This window comes from Macrosteles quadrilineatus, unplaced genomic scaffold, assembly GCF_028750875.1.
Source record: "Macrosteles quadrilineatus isolate MER2022 unplaced genomic scaffold, UCM_ALF_1.0 Scaffold_5__1_contigs__length_97177068, whole genome shotgun sequence".
Lineage (NCBI taxonomy): Eukaryota > Metazoa > Arthropoda > Insecta > Hemiptera > Cicadellidae > Macrosteles > Macrosteles quadrilineatus.
In genome coordinates this window covers 19,982,757-20,000,803 of record NW_026542598.1, presented here as the reverse complement: position 1 = coordinate 20,000,803, position 18,047 = coordinate 19,982,757, and the positions used below count along the sequence as shown (strand labels likewise).

The 18,047-nt window shown below is 35.3% G+C and overlaps 1 protein-coding gene across 2 annotated transcripts in view; it reads right to left on the bottom strand.

Moving 5' to 3' along the window:
• LOC128994991 (inner nuclear membrane protein Man1) overlaps nt 1-4,125 on the bottom strand; it is a 29,988-nt gene extending 25,863 nt beyond the window's left edge. Inside the window, exon 1 of one of the 2 annotated variants that reach the window (XM_054419855.1) lies at nt 3,140-4,125. In XM_054419855.1, the coding sequence (XP_054275830.1) occupies nt 3,140-4,001 (862 nt within the window). In that variant the 5' untranslated portion in view covers nt 4,002-4,125. The remainder of the gene's footprint in view (nt 1-3,139) is intronic. The other variant, XM_054419854.1, reaches the window with a different exon arrangement.
• Nucleotides 4,126-18,047: the final 13,922 nt, after the last annotated feature.

Sequence of the window (18,047 nt, the reverse complement as noted above, 5' to 3'; positions counted from 1 at the left end):
TAGAGGCATTTGTAAATTCAACTGACCGTTGATTATGAACTGCTCCAGTTTTTATTTAGACATGTGAGTTTGGTAGGTTGGGTGTTTTTTTAAATCTCATATTTTTGTAGTTAGGCCTACCGTATAACTCAGCCTACATTTCCAGATGTTTTCATTTTTTTAAACACAATATAGAATCGGGACATAACTTATGCTTAGGCCTAATAAAACACTAATAACAAATGACACTGTGTTTAAAGCCTTTTTTAAATTAAGCCTAAGATTAAAAAGATAAAATAATGATCCTTCTTTGTTTAAGATAAAAATAATCAAGTAGGCCTAAAACTAAGTTTGGGTGTAAAGTTAAAGTTTCTTAACTGGGATATACCCGAATAGGCCTATCTATTGAAAATATATACATTAGTAAACCTTTATTTATTCAATTTACTCATCAGCAAGTCTTAGTCCATTTTCTTAAATACCCTAGTTAAAAATATCAATTAGCCCAACTTTATAATCGATCATTTCAATCGAAATTAGGGTAAGCTCAAGCCAATTGGATGAATGATCTAATAGCTAATAACCTCGCAAGGCCCGCTGCACATTGGAGCGAGACGAGGTTCAGGCTAGATGCAGGCGGGAGCAAGGACTTTTTTGTGTCACCGCACATTTAAGCGAGGCGAACAGAGGTTTCCTAGCTTTGGCCCTACTTTCGCTAGTAGAGGAAGATTTTTTTGACCTCAACTGATTCTGATTGTGAGTTGAATAGTAGTTTAATTTTACTCTATTCGCTATCCGAAAAAATAAAAATGTTTTAGGAAAAAGTGATTAGGCCTACCTACATAAAAACATATTAGGCCATGGAGAGTATGTTTTAACTACTGAACTGACAGACCAGTCTATTAGAGAATATTTTCGTGTGAACAAACAACAGTTTGATGATATCCATCATTTTATTGAAAAGTGGCATCAGGTAACGAAAAGGAATGCAATGCTCAACAACATATAAGTTAGCCATCTGAATTAAATACTCCATTACTATATATCTTTCACTCACAAAACACTAGAAAACCAACGCAGGCGCAAACAACGCCTAACTTACATCGCCGCGGAGGTCTGACAGACGATCAATGTGCGGTGCTCCATTTAAACATGTATATTACAGAATCATCTGTGCCTCGCCTCGCTCCAATGTGCAGTGGGTCTAAAAGCCTGATAGGCCTAAGTTAGGCTAATTGGAAAAACTAAGTTAGTTAACCTTATGTAACAATGCGTTGGGGATTTGGTTAAATGTCAACTCAAATTGTATCAAGAACCTAACCTAACTTAACCCAATGCCTTACCAGTAAGAAAACTGTACCCCTAAGTTTACATAACATCCAATTAACCCTCCCAGTGTTACTTGACGAAAATTCGACAAGCAGCACACTTTGTGTAGTGTTACTTGTCGATTTTTCGACACGCAGACATCGTTTACGGCGAAGGCTCTATGACTGACTGATTCGGATTGAACTGGATCGAGTTGGGTATCGTTCTTTCCGTTATATTCTAAGCTTTCTCCAGAGGTCTGTCTCAGCGCTGTATGTTCTCCGAGCCGATCGTAATTGTAGCAGACAGCTGACGTTCGTATTTGTAAGCAGCTTGGTTATCCTCGGACCGATGACTGATGTGTTTTATTACGTTTATCATTGTTTTAGTGTTAAAAATCAAAAGTAGTGATATACGTGGTGCATTATAAGAAGATTTTAAGTGATTTTGAAGGGCTGGTTGATGATCCTGAAGAAGTAGGTAGTGATATTGATGTAAATTATCAGCCAGATTCCTAGCTATGGTTAGGCTATGCATTCTTAGCTAAACGCAATGTACTGAAATCTGTTTTTCACTCATAACTTATTTATTTGATAACTTACCTCACTATATGATTATATATTTGTAATCCTCATAAAATTTAGAACAAAGTGGCTATTTTCAAATATTTATAGGCCTATAATTTATACAATTTCATTGAGCGCGAACTTATTTTTTTTTTTCAATTTTTCCAAAATAATTTTTTTTACCTAAAAATATTTTTGAAACAAATATTCCTTATGTTTCATGTATGATATTGAAGCCCATGATTTTCCAAACAAAATGGTATATAGAACATTAGAATTAACATTGTTTTAAGCTTCTCAGATCCGTTTTAATAAAACCTTGCAAATGCGCCAAAAATAGGTGGACATTAAGGCCTAAAATATTGACACTTGGAGGGTTAAAAGAAAAAAGTAGGGCTTAACTTGATATTGTTTACGGTAGGCCTACTCTCTTAGGGGAAAATTTAAAAATTAAATAGGCCTACCGGTACCTAAGTTTAAATAACTTACCTAGCCTGATTTGATTTGAGAACTCAGGCACATAATTTAATTCAGCTTTCAAGAGGGTAACTTATTAGACTGTTGAAGCTTGATATTAAATACGCAGAGGATAGGCCTACGCGTCCGGTAACCTGACATGGATTAGGCGTCCGGCAGTAAACTTACATAACTAACCTAGCCTACTGTCATAACCTAACCTAGCCAACCAAATTGCTGATAATAAAACAATCAAATGAAGGTTAAATTTTGTTCATAAAATAAAGTTATAAATGCTAAAAATTCTAACAAAAGATGTAGGCCTACAGTTAAGAAGAAATGGCATTCAAAGCAAAATCTTTGACAAAAAGTTAAAGTTACCAATATTTGAACCAGGGACCTCTTTTATATCAGCCGAGCACTCTATCCTCTACTCCACGAACCCCGGTGGCTGTGCATCGTTTCGTTGTGGTAATGGAGTTCCGGGCCCTCACAACCCGGTGACGTCACTGCCAGACCCCTAATCCACGTCCGGACCGGACGTGTCTGCTCCATGATTATAGTAATTTAATTGGACCAAGGGTAGGTTTAAACTAGGGAGGATAGGCTAGCCTAACTTACTTACCTAATAGGCCTAGGGTAGGCCAGTAACTTACATTAACTTATAGCCTAGGCTACCATAACTTGGCGTTTGAACATACAAAATGAAAAATATATAGCATAGGCCTACGGCATGGGCAATCTACAAAATAAAATAACACGTTAACTTAACCCAATTGTTTGTAAGTTATGCCTAGGTAGCCTTGTTAAGTTATTGACGGTGACTTTACCTGATTTGTTGGCTGAAGCTGCAGCTAGACGTCGTACAAAATCTGAGCTGAATGGTGAACTTTGGCTATTATTATCAGTGTTGACAACGCTCTTGGGTGAAAATCTTGGGTAATCATTACCAGAAGTAAAAGACTGCGGTTGAAACCTTGATCTCGTTTTGGATGCAACAGTAGAACCACCAATGCTTGGTATGTAAGATGAGTAAGAATTCTTAGTTTTGCTGGGAGACGGATGGGTGCTTTCAACTTCATCAATACCATCCGTGTCAGATCCAGTATCAAATGCATCTTGTTTCTGAGTACTAAATCTAGATTGAAAATTTGTTGAAAAAGAACTAAAAGCAGAATTATTATTGCGCCTATGATTGTCAGGAGATGTTTTGTGATTGATAGGCGCAATTACATTTTTGGGAGAGTATTTATTCGCTGAAGACCTAGAACCAGATATTAGTTCTGAAGAATTAAATGTGCTACTAGCCGAGGGAGTGGGAAAGTCTGAATTGACACTTTCGTCATCTAGCCCTAGATTTATGGTATCATCTTCTAAATCTTGTGATCTGCGGCTTAGTGATCTACGTTTCACTGTAGTAGGCTTCTGAGCATTCTTGGGAGGAGGCGGCGGCATAGAACGCCGGTTGCGAGTGTTCGAAACGCTGTCGTCTTCACTCTCATCTGAACTATACTTAGTTAAACTTGAACGATCTTTCTTTAAACTCCCAGGAGATTTACCTTCTTCCATAAGATGTTTAAGTTTCTTGAGTAATACCTTCCGTGTAGTGGCCGTAATAGGACCAACAGGGTATCCCAACTGTGCCAGTTTAGTGCGAATTTCGCCATCGGTTAGGTTTTCTAAGGACGACATGACTGATTAATTTATAAATTGAATTCAGAGCCTACTATAAAACACCTCAAGTAAACATAACACCAATTCGATCTTCTTGCACTAGTAGGCCTATTTAAGAAAAGTAAGGTTTGTTACTGATTACTGGCAATGGCAATGGCAACTGGCATAACGAAAAACGAAGGAGCCGAAACGACGAAACGAGAGATGAATGGAAACAAGAAACAAGAAGAAAAGAAACAAAGTGAAGCGGTAAGCGGTAGGCCGGTAGGGAGCGTAGGGAGTGGAGAGCAGGCAGGCAAGAGGCAATAATTATTATAGATAATTGATTTCACTTGATCTTGACATTTATTTTATAAGCAACAAAGCAACATATATCACGAAGGACCCCTGCTATTGAATCGGCGAAGAACAGTGAAGGGTGATAGCCTTTTAGAAGGAAAATATGATAATCTGACGTGGTACTCACCTGTTTCTTTTTTATGAACTTGTGATGGATTGAACAAGCAAGCCAAGCTGCGTAAAGATAATGATGAATTGTTGTGTTGAGTGTACGTGTGTTTATTCTCCAGTGACATTTCATAAGAGATGTCACGGGAGAATAAATGTTTTGTGGATGTGCCTGGAATTGTACCCGTCTGCTCCGAAGTCTACTGGGACGCTAACCACTAAGCTAGCAGCACCCAACAAGTGGAATTAGTATATTAATTGCTCAGTGTAAAAGCATTTTACTAACCAATCAATCTCGGGTAACTTAAAGTCCTCCTTAATATGGATATGACGGAATCCATGGAGACGGATGATCACCTCGACAGAATGAGCCAGGGCCACCTTTAACTCCAGGACGCGGCATGGTAGAATTGGCAACATCGCAAGTAGTGCTGTTTATACCCAGACGTTCCTTAAGCTAACATGGAAGACAGTTTTGACACCCATTCATTCAATTGCGTATTACTGTATTAATTTAAAGTTATGATCATAAATTTAATAAAAAACTAGGAGCTCGCCCTGTGGTCGAAAACTCAACCAAATAAAGTATGTATTGTACAAACTTCTCTATTTTTACCCCACACTATAAATAAACGTGTGATTGGAATTTCTTCAATTTGTTTCGATTTTCTGTTGTTATTTCGTCACCAACATGGCAACCCATAAGGCTCATATTAATTGTTTTTATTTCAAATTTATTTGTTGTGCTTATTTTTGAGCCTATTTAATTTATAAAGGGATTCCTGACATCTACAAATAGTTTTCTAAAAATATGCGTAAATTAATTTTCCCTGCGATGCACATAGCCAGGAGCTGAGAAAAAATGTTTTCAATAAACATTCTTGTCTTGTCATATACAGAGTGTCCCACGAGAGGTGTCTTAAATTGATTACGAAAAAACTACTTAACTTACAAAGATGAAATAAAATTATTTCCCGCTAAATCAACCCCAAGGAATAATGTAAAAATATTAGTTTAACTTTTTCCAATACAGGGGGGTGTGCCAAAAACTGAGGGTCACCCGGTCACTAGTTCGAATCTCTGAATTTTCAAATGTAAACATAGACATGGGCCATTTGATAATCAATGGCAACAGCAAGGCAGGCTACGTCGTCGTATACTGTACTGTGGTGGAAACAAGAGTTTTTTAGTTTTTTTTTTAACCAGAACCACCTTCTCTTTTTGCTGCTATACTGTACAAAGAGGAAATAGGAGGATCTAAATTTACGCGGGAAAAACGAAACATACATGTATTTAACCGTCGTGAAGTTAGCGGCTCTTTTCATCGGCGCTTTTTCGGTTTGTAATAGATGTGGGTTGGTACTCCTGCGGACGCCACAAACGTGTTTTGCGGGGATGTCGGAAACACAATTCAATGACACTACGGTGCGAAATGATGTTTTTATATTTATATAATGTCAATTATACATTGATAAAACGTGTATACAAGTTAATACTAATTAATTGACCTATTTTAAAAGGCATATTTGAGACCGTAGTGTACATTATACGTAGCTATGGCTTAACATAACGCGATCAATTAAAACTCCGAACATAAAAAGTGCATAATCTTTTTTCCCAAGCCCATCACATCAACTTTGAGCTATTCTATTGGTAATATACAATGTGTAGAATATTCAGTATAAATATGATTGAGGCAGTCCAGTGAATTACGAAGCTATAAGGCAAAATGTATATGGTTGATAGTAACTCGTATCAGGAAAAAGTGCACAATCTTTTTCCTAAGCCCATCACATCAACTTTGAGGTATTCTAATGGTAATGTACAATGTGTAGAATACTCAGTATAAATATGATTGAGGCAGTCCAGTAAATTACGAAGTTATATGGCAAAATGTATATGGTTGATAGGAACTCGCATCAGGAAAAGTGCACAATCTTTTTCCTGCGCCCATCACATCAACTTTGAGGTATTCTAATGGTAATATACAATGTGTAGAATACTCAGTATAAATATGATTGCGGCAGTCCAGTGAATTACGAAGTTATATGGCAAAATGTATATAGTTGATAGGAACTCGCATCAGGAAAAGTGCACAATCTTTTTCCTAAGCCCATCACATCAATTTTGAGGTATTCTAATGGTAATATACAATGTGTAGAACACTCAGTAAAAATATGATTGAGGCAGTCCAGTAAATTACGAAGCTATATGGCAAAATGTATATGGTTGATAGGAACTCGCATCAGGAAAAGTGCACAATCTTTTTCCTAAGCCCATCACATCAACTTTGATGTATTCTAATGCTAATATACAATGTATAGAATAATCAGTATGAGTATGATTGCGGCAGTCCAGTGAATTACGAAGCTATAAGACAAAATCTATATGGTTGATAGGAATTTGCGTCAGGAAAAGTGCACAATCTTTTTCCTAAGCCCATCACATCAATTTTGAGGTATTCTAATGGTAATATACAATGTTTAGAATAATCAGTATGAGTATGATTGCGGCAGTCCAGTGAATTACGAAGTTATATGGCAAAATCTATATGGTTGATAGGAATTTGCGTCAGGAAAAGTGCACAATATTTTTCCTAAGCCCATCACATTAACTTTGAGGTATTCTAATGGTAATGTACAATGTGTAGAATATTCAGTATGAGTATGATTGCGGCAGTCCTGTAAATTACGAAGTTATATGGCAAAATGTATATGGTTGATAGGAACTCACATCAGGAAAAGTGCAAAATCTTTTTCCTGAGCCCATCACATCAATTTTGAGGTATTCTAATGGTAATATACAATGTGTAGAATACTCAGTATAAATATGATTGCGGCAGTCCAGTGAATTACGAAGTTATATGGCAAAATGTATATGGTTGATAGGAACTCGCATCAGGAAAAGTGCACAATCTTTTTCCTAAGCCCATCACATCAACTTTGAGGTATTCTAATGGTAATATACAATGTGTAGAACACTCAGTATAAATATGATTGAGGCAGTCCAGTAAATTACGAAGCTATATATCAAAATGTATATGGTTGATAGGAACTCGCATCAGGAAAAGTGCACAATCCTTTTCCTGAGCCCATCACATCAACTTTGAGGTATTCTAATGGTAATATACAATGTGTAGAATACTCAGTATAAATATGATTGCGGCAGTCCAGTGAATTACGAAGTTATATGGCAAAATGTATATGGTTGATAGGAACTCGCGCATCAGGAAAAGTGCACAATCTTTTTCCTAAGCCCATCACATCAACTTTGAGGTATTCTAATGCTAATATACAATGTATAGAATAATCAGTATGAGTATGCTTGCGGCAGTCCAGTGAATTACGAAGCTATAAGGCAAAATCTATATGGTTGATAGGAATTTGCGTCAGGAAAAGTGCACAATCTTTTTCCTAAGCCCATCACATCAATTTTGAGGTATTCTAATGGTAATATACAATGTGTAGAATACTCAGGGTAAATATGATTGCGGCAGTCCAGTGTTTTACGAAGCTATAAGGCAAAATCTATATGGTTTATAGGAATTTGCGTCAGGAAAAGTTTCGGTTTGTAATAGATGTGGGTTGGTACGCCTGCGGACGCCACAAACGTGTTTTGCAGGGATGACGGAAACACAAATCAATGACAATACGGTGCGAAATGATGTTTTTATATTTATATAATGTCAATTATACATTGGTTGATAGGAATTTGCGTCAGGAAAAGTGCACAATCTTTTTCCTAAGCCCATCACATCAATTTTGAGGTATTCTAATGGTAATATACAATGTTTAGAATAATCAGTATGAGTATGATTGCGGCAGTCCAGTGAATTACGAAGTTATATGGCAAAATCTATATGGTTGATAGGAATTTGCGTCAGGAAAAGTGCACAATCTTTTTCCTAAGCCCATCACATCAACTTTGATGTATTCTAATGCTAATATACAATGTATAGAATAATCAGTATGAGTATGATTGCGGCAGTCCAGTGAATTACGAAGCTATAAGACAAAATCTATATGGTTGATAGGAATTTGCGTCAGGAAAAGTGCACAATCTTTTTCCTAAGCCCATCACATCAATTTTGAGGTATTCTAATGGTAATATACAATGTTTAGAATAATCAGTATGAGTATGATTGCGGCAGTCCAGTGAATTACGAAGTTATATGGCAAAATCTATATGGTTGATAGGAATTTGCGTCAGGAAAAGTGCACAATATTTTTCCTAAGCCCATCACATTAACTTTGAGGTATTCTAATGGTAATGTACAATGTGTAGAATATTCAGTATGAGTATGATTGCGGCAGTCCTGTAAATTACGAAGTTATATGGCAAAATGTATATGGTTGATAGGAACTCACATCAGGAAAAGTGCAAAATCTTTTTCCTGAGCCCATCACATCAATTTTGAGGTATTCTAATGGTAATATACAATGTGTAGAATACTCAGTATAAATATGATTGCGGCAGTCCAGTGAATTACGAAGTTATATGGCAAAATGTATATGGTTGATAGGAACTCGCATCAGGAAAAGTGCACAATCTTTTTCCTAAGCCCATCACATCAACTTTGAGGTATTCTAATGGTAATATACAATGTGTAGAACACTCAGTATAAATATGATTGAGGCAGTCCAGTAAATTACGAAGCTATATATCAAAATGTATATGGTTGATAGGAACTCGCATCAGGAAAAGTGCACAATCCTTTTCCTGAGCCCATCACATCAACTTTGAGGTATTCTAATGGTAATATACAATGTGTAGAATACTCAGTATAAATATGATTGCGGCAGTCCAGTGAATTACGAAGTTATATGGCAAAATGTATATGGTTGATAGGAACTCGCGCATCAGGAAAAGTGCACAATCTTTTTCCTAAGCCCATCACATCAACTTTGAGGTATTCTAATGCTAATATACAATGTATAGAATAATCAGTATGAGTATGCTTGCGGCAGTCCAGTGAATTACGAAGCTATAAGGCAAAATCTATATGGTTGATAGGAATTTGCGTCAGGAAAAGTGCACAATCTTTTTCCTAAGCCCATCACATCAATTTTGAGGTATTCTAATGGTAATATACAATGTGTAGAATACTCAGGGTAAATATGATTGCGGCAGTCCAGTGAATTACGAAGCTATAAGGCAAAATCTATATGGTTTATAGGAATTTGCGTCAGGAAAAGTTTCGGTTTGTAATAGATGTGGGTTGGTACGCCTGCGGACGCCACAAACGTGTTTTGCAGGGATGACGGAAACACAAATCAATGACAATACGGTGCGAAATGATGTTTTTATATTTATATAATGTCAATTATACATTGGTTGATAGGAATTTGCGTCAGGAAAAGTGCACAATCTTTTTCCTAAGCCCATCACATCAATTTTGAGGTATTCTAATGGTAATATACAATGTTTAGAATAATCAGTATGAGTATGATTGCGGCAGTCCAGTGAATTACGAAGTTATATGGCAAAATCTATATGGTTGATAGGAATTTGCGTCAGGAAAAGTGCACAATATTTTTCCTAAGCCCATCACATTAACTTTGAGGTATTCTAATGGTAATGTACAATGTGTAGAATATTCAGTATGAGTATGATTGCGGCAGTCCTGTAAATTACGAAGTTATATGGCAAAATGTATATGGTTGATAGGAACTCGCATCAGAAAAAGTGCACAATCTTTTTCCTAAGCCCATCATATCAACTTTGAGGTATTCTAATGGTAATATACAATGTGTAGAACACTCAGTATAAATATGATTGAGGCAGTCCAGTAAATTACGAAGCTATATGGCAAAATGTATATGATTGATAGGAACTCGCATCAGGAAAAGTGCACAATCCTTTTCCTGAGCCCATCACATCAACTTTGAGGTATTCTAATGGTAATATACAATGTGTAGAATACTCAGGGTAAATATGATTGCGGCAGTCCAGTGAATTACGAAGCTATAAGGCAAAATCTATATGGTTTATAGGAATTTGCGTCAGGAAAAGTTTCGGTTTGTAATAGATGTGGGTTGGTACGCCTGCGGACGCCACAAACGTGTTTTGCAGGGATGACGGAAACACAAATCAATGACAATACGGTGCGAAATGATGTTTTTATATTTATATAATGTCAATTATACATTGGTTGATAGGAATTTGCGTCAGGAAAAGTGCACAATCTTTTATTCCTAAGTCCATCACATCAACTTTGAGGTATTCTAATGGTAATATACAATGTGTAGAATAGTCAGTATAAATATGATTGAGGCAGACAAGTAAATTACGAAGTTATCTGGCAAAATGTATATGGTTGACCTAACTATTCAATAATCATGCTCTAACCACACGATCACCGGCGATAGGATAGATGAATACCCATACATCTATCCTCTCGCCTGTGATCGTGTGGTTCATTGAGGTAAGTAAGTGAGTTTACTTTACTCAAGGAAGCCTTAAATGTCTAATGGTAGTCCATCATAATATTATTATGGTATAACGTCTTATTCGTCTGTTGTTTATAACATATTACCATAAACTAACAAACTTAGCGTATGGAAAAAGATTTAATTCAACCAAGGTCAGGGGCTTCATAAGGAAGTGTTGAAATTGAAAACGGCGCCACGCCCGGCTTGGAATTTCTCCCCGAGACTACAAAAAAAGTATGAAATACATGGGCTGACGGGGCCGTCTCACAGCTTTGATCTAGCGCTGACCGACATGGTTTCGCTCCCGTCCCTACTTTCTCTCCCTATAGTGTCACCGTGCGAACACCTGTTAACAACCAACCCTTAAGGAAAACCCGAGACAGCGGCATCTCTTTAACGTTCGTTGACCTTCGTAGCTGCTAGCCAAGAATTTACAACCCCAGACATATTTCGGCGTTTTCCAAAGACGACCTCCTTAGCTCTCAGTCCATCAGAAGAGGTCGGTAACAAGGTTATAAATATAAATTCACATTGATTTATTCGTCACTACAGTTTTTGCAATCATGACAAAATAATAGAATATTTTGTCGGTTTTCCCAATTTGAATACATTTGTCCAGTCTCTGTACGATCAAACTCGTATTTAACTGTAATCAAATAAAAACAAAACTAATTCATTTATTTAAATTCAATCAAGTCGTTTTATTTAGGTTAGTGAACACCAACATCACTTCGTATATAAACCACGTTTAGGGCTCAGGATTCAGAATAGTAACTAATATATAAACTAACTTAAAAGGTTTTGACGAAAACAATGCCAACGTAACTTTTGCCGGTAGCAATAGGCTGCGTTTGGAAATATTGATATATATGGAATAAGTTACTGAAATATAATTCAATGTACTATGTGTAAACTTCAATATTGATACTACTGTATATGAAAAATCAAAATCAAGTAGTTTATCAAGAATTGAACTTATCTCAAAGTAGTTCAATACATCATAAACAACACGGTGACTGACCAATTTTATGTTTAATTTTTATTTTAATATCTTTTATTGGTAAGGACATATTTTGTATCCCATATCACTGGAAACGGGATACAAAATATATCCTTAAAAAAAAAACAATTAATTTAGTATATAAAAGTATTTTTGTTCGGTTAATAGTAACGGAGAAAATTTAAAAAATTGTAAATTTAAAATTCCCATGTTATTCTTATGGAGAATATTGTAAAATATTGTAGTTTGCTTTTTTATTTTGTATTTTGATCAAATTTATTTATTTTGTACTAAGCTATCAATATTTTACAAAAAAACACACTTTATTAGTTTCCTTGTAGCAGCAAACCTAGGTACTCGTTAAACTGAATGTTATTAAAATATATTTAATTGAAAATCAATTAAGACAAATGGAAATTCGCTTAGTCGGCAGGTTTGCTGCGGCGGGGGTATTTGTTATTGTATTGGTTACTGGAATGTTAAAAAATGCCTAGGGATATTCTTGAGCTTATTAATGATATCAATTAACTTTTTAGTAGCACTTGCCATGAGGGTAACGGCCGGCAGCCGCAATCTAGCTGAAGAATAGTGAAATGCACTTGATATTAATACATTTTCATTTGCAGGAAAAACATTTATAACATTTTACCAATAACATAATTTGTTTTTAATACTTGTCATTATTGTTACATATGCGATTACTGCTGATCTGTCGGAACATTGGAGATGTGTCGTCCTGCCTGTCCCGTCAAGACTGTGTGTTGTGTGCTTCACTGTTGCGGCGGAGGTTCACCGTTGAACGGACAACAGCACCAATTCTGACACCGGCATACTTGGACGTGCTTCAAACAATGATAGGGACGAGTCAACATACAGTTTGACATCGCGGCTACACTCGGAATATAAGACAGTCGAAACGCTCCACTTTTACATTTCATTAGGCCTAGGAGTCCTTGGAGCCTAGACGTTCTGATTCATAAAACAATTTAGGAAATTTTCCATTTAACAGGGTGCTGTATATTTAAATTACAATCACTTTGGTATTTGAAAACATATTTTGAGGTGGTAAATAACTCTTCAGTGGCGATTTAAAAATAACGCATTTAACATTGCTCTTATTGCGGGAAAATCTAATATGGCCGTTTGCTTCCATGATCTCCCTTGAAAATCAATTCAAAACAAACAAGACAATTTTTAATGTCATAGTATTGAGGATATTTAAATGATCACTTTGGTGTTTGAAAAACTATTTTTACCTACGACCGTTTTTTAAAGTAGCCATTTCAGTCCAGTTCTTAGAATTGAAAAGTTTCACTTTACAGCTGTTTACTTTCATATCCGCATAGTTTCATTTCATATCCGCATAGTTTTCTCATATCCACACAGGTAACGGACCAATGAGGTTCAAATATTGAGAGAAAATAATTAAAATTGTAATGCTTCGAACGTCAACTAATCAGCTGATCAGCTGATCAGTTGACCAATTTAATTGTTGATCCGACTTGTTCATGTTGATACTCGCGTATTAAGTTAATTAAGTTGGTGGAAGTCCAAAAATAAATGAAATATTTGCCGAATTGTACCTGATGCAATATTATTTATGGTAAGAATGCTGCTAGCAATGTAATATTTAACGAAGTTTAACAAACACGTAATTACAGGAAATCAGCTGATTATACAACAAGTCGTTGCATCACTTTCAGTGGCAATGACAATACACGAAAACATAACCTCTCTAAAAAGTTATCAGTAGTTATTGTTAGTAATTAAATCCAGATTGATAGTAATTAAAAAACGGTCGTAGGTAAAGTAGTGTACGCAACTCGCGTTAATAGTCTTTACGACACTCGTAGAAGTTTTTAAGGCACTCGCCAAGGCTCGTGCCTTAAATTTTCTACTCGTGTCGTAAAGACTCACTTAACGCAATCGTTGCGTAAACTACTATTGGATCATTAACTCTACAGCAGCTGTTTAAAACTATCCAAGATGGCCGCTAGCCTCCAAGGACTCTTAAAATATTGTTGTTGATTATATTTGTTTTACTGTAATAAATTGACACTTTGTAGCATAAGAAGTATTACTAAAAATAATACTAAATATGGGTTTTAAGACAATACACTAGTACCAACAAGCATGTACAGTAAGTTTTTTCTGTACATCTAGCGACAATCTTACCAATTAATAAATCTTACAAGATAGTTTCTAGGTGTATAGAAACCTTATTGTAAAAGGTAATATAATACCAACTAGTAGGAGAGGGGGCGATGTCTACTTGTACCGGCGTCTAGTTGTACCTGCTGCGTTTTGGTGACAGGCGTCTAGTTGTACCCCGTCCAAAGCTGTAGAGACAACTTGACGATGGTGCGGACGTCTAGTTGTCTCTACGTCTAGTTGTCTCTAAGTCTAGTTGTACCTCTTAAAAATCTACAGGTACAACTAGTCGGGAACGTCACCGTCTACTTGTACCTCATACGTCTGCGTCTACTTGTACCTACGACTACTTGTACCTACGACTACTTGTACCTACGACTACTTGTACCTACGACTACTTGTACCTACGACTAGTTGTACCTACGCCTACTTGTACCTACGTCTAGTTGTACCTGCGGCTAGTTGTATCTCCCCTTCAACTTGTCACCGGTTTAAGAGATTTATTTTATTTCTTTAAAAATCATACAATCTTACAACAATTTATTATAAACAACTTGCTACAAAAGCCAGGAAAATTTGGCTTGTCTGCAGCTTATTGAGAAACCCCTGTTCTTGACAACAACGTAGGCCTACTTGTGTCCCTTGGTCAGTCCTTATCCATATTACACTTTGGTTTTCCTTATTTCTTGTCAAGATCTGCTATCATTGTTTTTTCCACTTAAACTCTACCTTTCTATAGAAAACTAACATTATCTAGCTTAAACAACAACTTTAAACAATTATCTTAAATAAATAAATTCAGAGTTTACAAAAACAAGTAATTGAGTATAATAAAGTGTTTTTGTACGGTATTAGTCACGGAGAATATTACAACAAGTTCAAATTAAAAATGTATATGTTATTCTTATGGATATTACGTAAACTGGTAGTTGATGCATATACTTTGACAAATTAGTTTATTTCACACTTAACTACTAACTTTTCTCAAAAAAACATCTTAATTACCTTCTACGCAAACGTAATTAAAGCTCAGTATTGAAATACCATTTAAAAAAATAACCCAGATATGACTTTTTTTGCGCGCTCTTATTAGTTCTTAGTAAAACTAATCTTGGTTTAGTTGCAGACTACATAGCCAGTGTACACATACCTAGCTCAGTATAAAATTACAACACAAATTACACTGATGAAATCACGGAAGTGTTTAACTACAAAAGATCCACCAATACGATTTTAATACTATTTAAAGGTTCTTCCAAAGGAAGAGATACCAGATAACGTACTAATAATAACTCCGATGACGTACGGTAAGGGGAATATTTTATTCATTGAATGATCAACCGAATTTGGCGACTAACGCAATTAATATCAATATTGTTTTTACACTTATTATTCTTTAAACAATGCTAAATGCTCAAAATATGTAGCCTATATTTCATCCAATTTATCGCAGTTAGGTGAATTAACGTAATCCTTGAAAGTAACCGTCGATTTCGACAAGTTTCACCTAGTTACTATTAAATAGTATTAGTTAATATATCGATGTTCACATGACCGGATGAGTCATCAGCTCTATCCCTAGTCCGTCGGTCATTATCCCTCGAGGCACCGGCCGATGGACCAGGGAACAGCTATGATTTACACTATCACCCTCTACTACGACATTTTTTTTAGGTAAACATTCCAACGCTCATGATGACATCGAACACTCATGCATATTTGTATATAGGCCTAGCCAGTCCAAAACCTGAATACACTGTAGGTATGAATCAGACCGCTTATATCATAAACAACTAAATATTAAGGCTAGTTTCCTAACCTGAGAACACACAAGAATGGCACTTTACAAGACTTTTTATACCAAGCCTTCATAAACTAAGAGTATTTCATAAGTTACGTTGCCTGTGTAAATTTAGACTTAAAATCTGTATAAAATCAGTAATGGATTGAAAATCTAAGTGTTATTTACGTTTTGTTTGCACTATAATGTAGTGTACCTGTTTCTCGAAATCGACTAATTTTTAAGCTATGTGTATTACCAGGAATTATTTCAAAACTAATAAATAAATAACGTCTTTGTTGGGCAGCGTACATCAGATTATAGATCTGTTTTACATTAAAACTTTTGTCATTCAAGGAGTTTAAAATACTCAACTAAAAGCTTATGTTATTAATAAAAAAATCACACTGTTCATAACAGTTTGATATAATCAACATTTTTTTGAAAATGTTTAATACTGTGAGTGAAAGAGTTTTTTTTTAGCAACTACCACAGTACTACGTAAAATCAAAACAATATTTAGGTTGATTGGAGGTCAATCACTTTCTCGCAACTACGCGATAGAGGGCTGACCCAACACCCCAATAACTGGAATGGATTGTTGTGAAAGGAAACTCTAAGAATTTGCAAATGAAGTCCATTCTGGGTAACGTGTGGGGATTAACGGGACATTCTGTACGCTGTTTACAAAATATTTCCTTTGCCTTTCCAAGTACTGAATCTATATGGTTTTGCTTATATTAAACAATAAGTCAAATACGTTGTAGCAGATGTCTTTAGCTGCATTTTACAACAGGTATTTCGTTCACCTTTCTCAGAAATAGCTGTTCATGGCGTGTTCCTGAATCAACAATAAGGTATATTGTGTTATTGTCCTAATAAACACGAGAGACATTCGCATATCTTTATGGTCGTATTATATAAATAACATTGAACTGATTAATTTAACAAATGATCATTGTTAATTTATTGTAACAATTAGGCTATTTATGTACTGTACATTTATGTTTTATGTTTTAGATTTATGTTTTATATGTTTGTTTTGTGCTGTATTTATGTTTTATATATACTGTTTAAATATTTATTTATTCAATCAATGTCCTGACTAATCAATACACAACCTAAACGATATTAAATAGAGATTTGATCATATTGTCATAGCATCTCTTTATAAGAAATCTGTCCGGAGTATGTGCAATTTTGGTTTATTAAACTTATTGGTAAATTGGTGTAAGATTGTTTTAGGTTTATTCGTAATCCGGACGCATACGAAGTTGAAGCTTTTGCTTTGGTATTAACAGTCAAGTAAAATAAATAAATAATTAAAATAAATAAATAATTAAATAATCTTATAAATTTAAGAAAATGGGTTATTCGTTTGGCTCTGCTACCCGACCATTTTTATTATTGAGGTCTCAAATTAAAGGTATGCACGCACAGATTTGCCATCAAGCATCGGCGTATATTTTTCTATAATCTCACTCGGCTTATACGTAAACGAAATTGCTCCCCATGTTTTTCTTATGGGAGTTAAATTTGGTTTTCATGATTTTCTTCGTTAGGCTAAACAAATCATGTTAACAATTTAATTTTTGAGTTGTTCTAATTCTTATAACGTAGTTTTCTAAAGTTATCTGTTGTGGCTGCCTAGAAATAATCGGACGTTTGTTTCTCCTTTGAAAATGTATTGATAATTATAGTAGTGTTAGATAATTATGTTACAAGACTATGACAAATTGTCAATTATTGAGTCAACTTGGTCCCCACGCACAGGCTTCGCATATGTGGGCCCTGTCGATTTTCAGAAATTACGTTCATTCTGTATCTATTATTCTTTTGTTATGAATTGCTTTTGATTTTATTTATTTGATTTAATTTTACTATGGTATTTTTCCGGACAAACTCCATTAAACATATAGCACGGGTCGAGGTTAATTTAACAACTTAAAACTAATTCATTCAACAATAGTTTACCTGAAAACTATTTTACTAATATTTGTTTAAAGTTTTACAGAATACACTTACACATGATGCTATTGTATGTTTTTATTTATACATAATATAGGTACTTACAACAAAACTTGTGAATTTTTGTGTTTATTTATACATTTATTGTATGACAACAACGTAAACTTAAAGATAGGAGCGAGTGTATGCAATTCCAAGATAGAGTTTAGTATTCACCGATCCTACGATAGTTTAAGAGTATATTTCGTACCTAGGGCCGAAAATGACTTTTTTTCAGCTCTGGATCA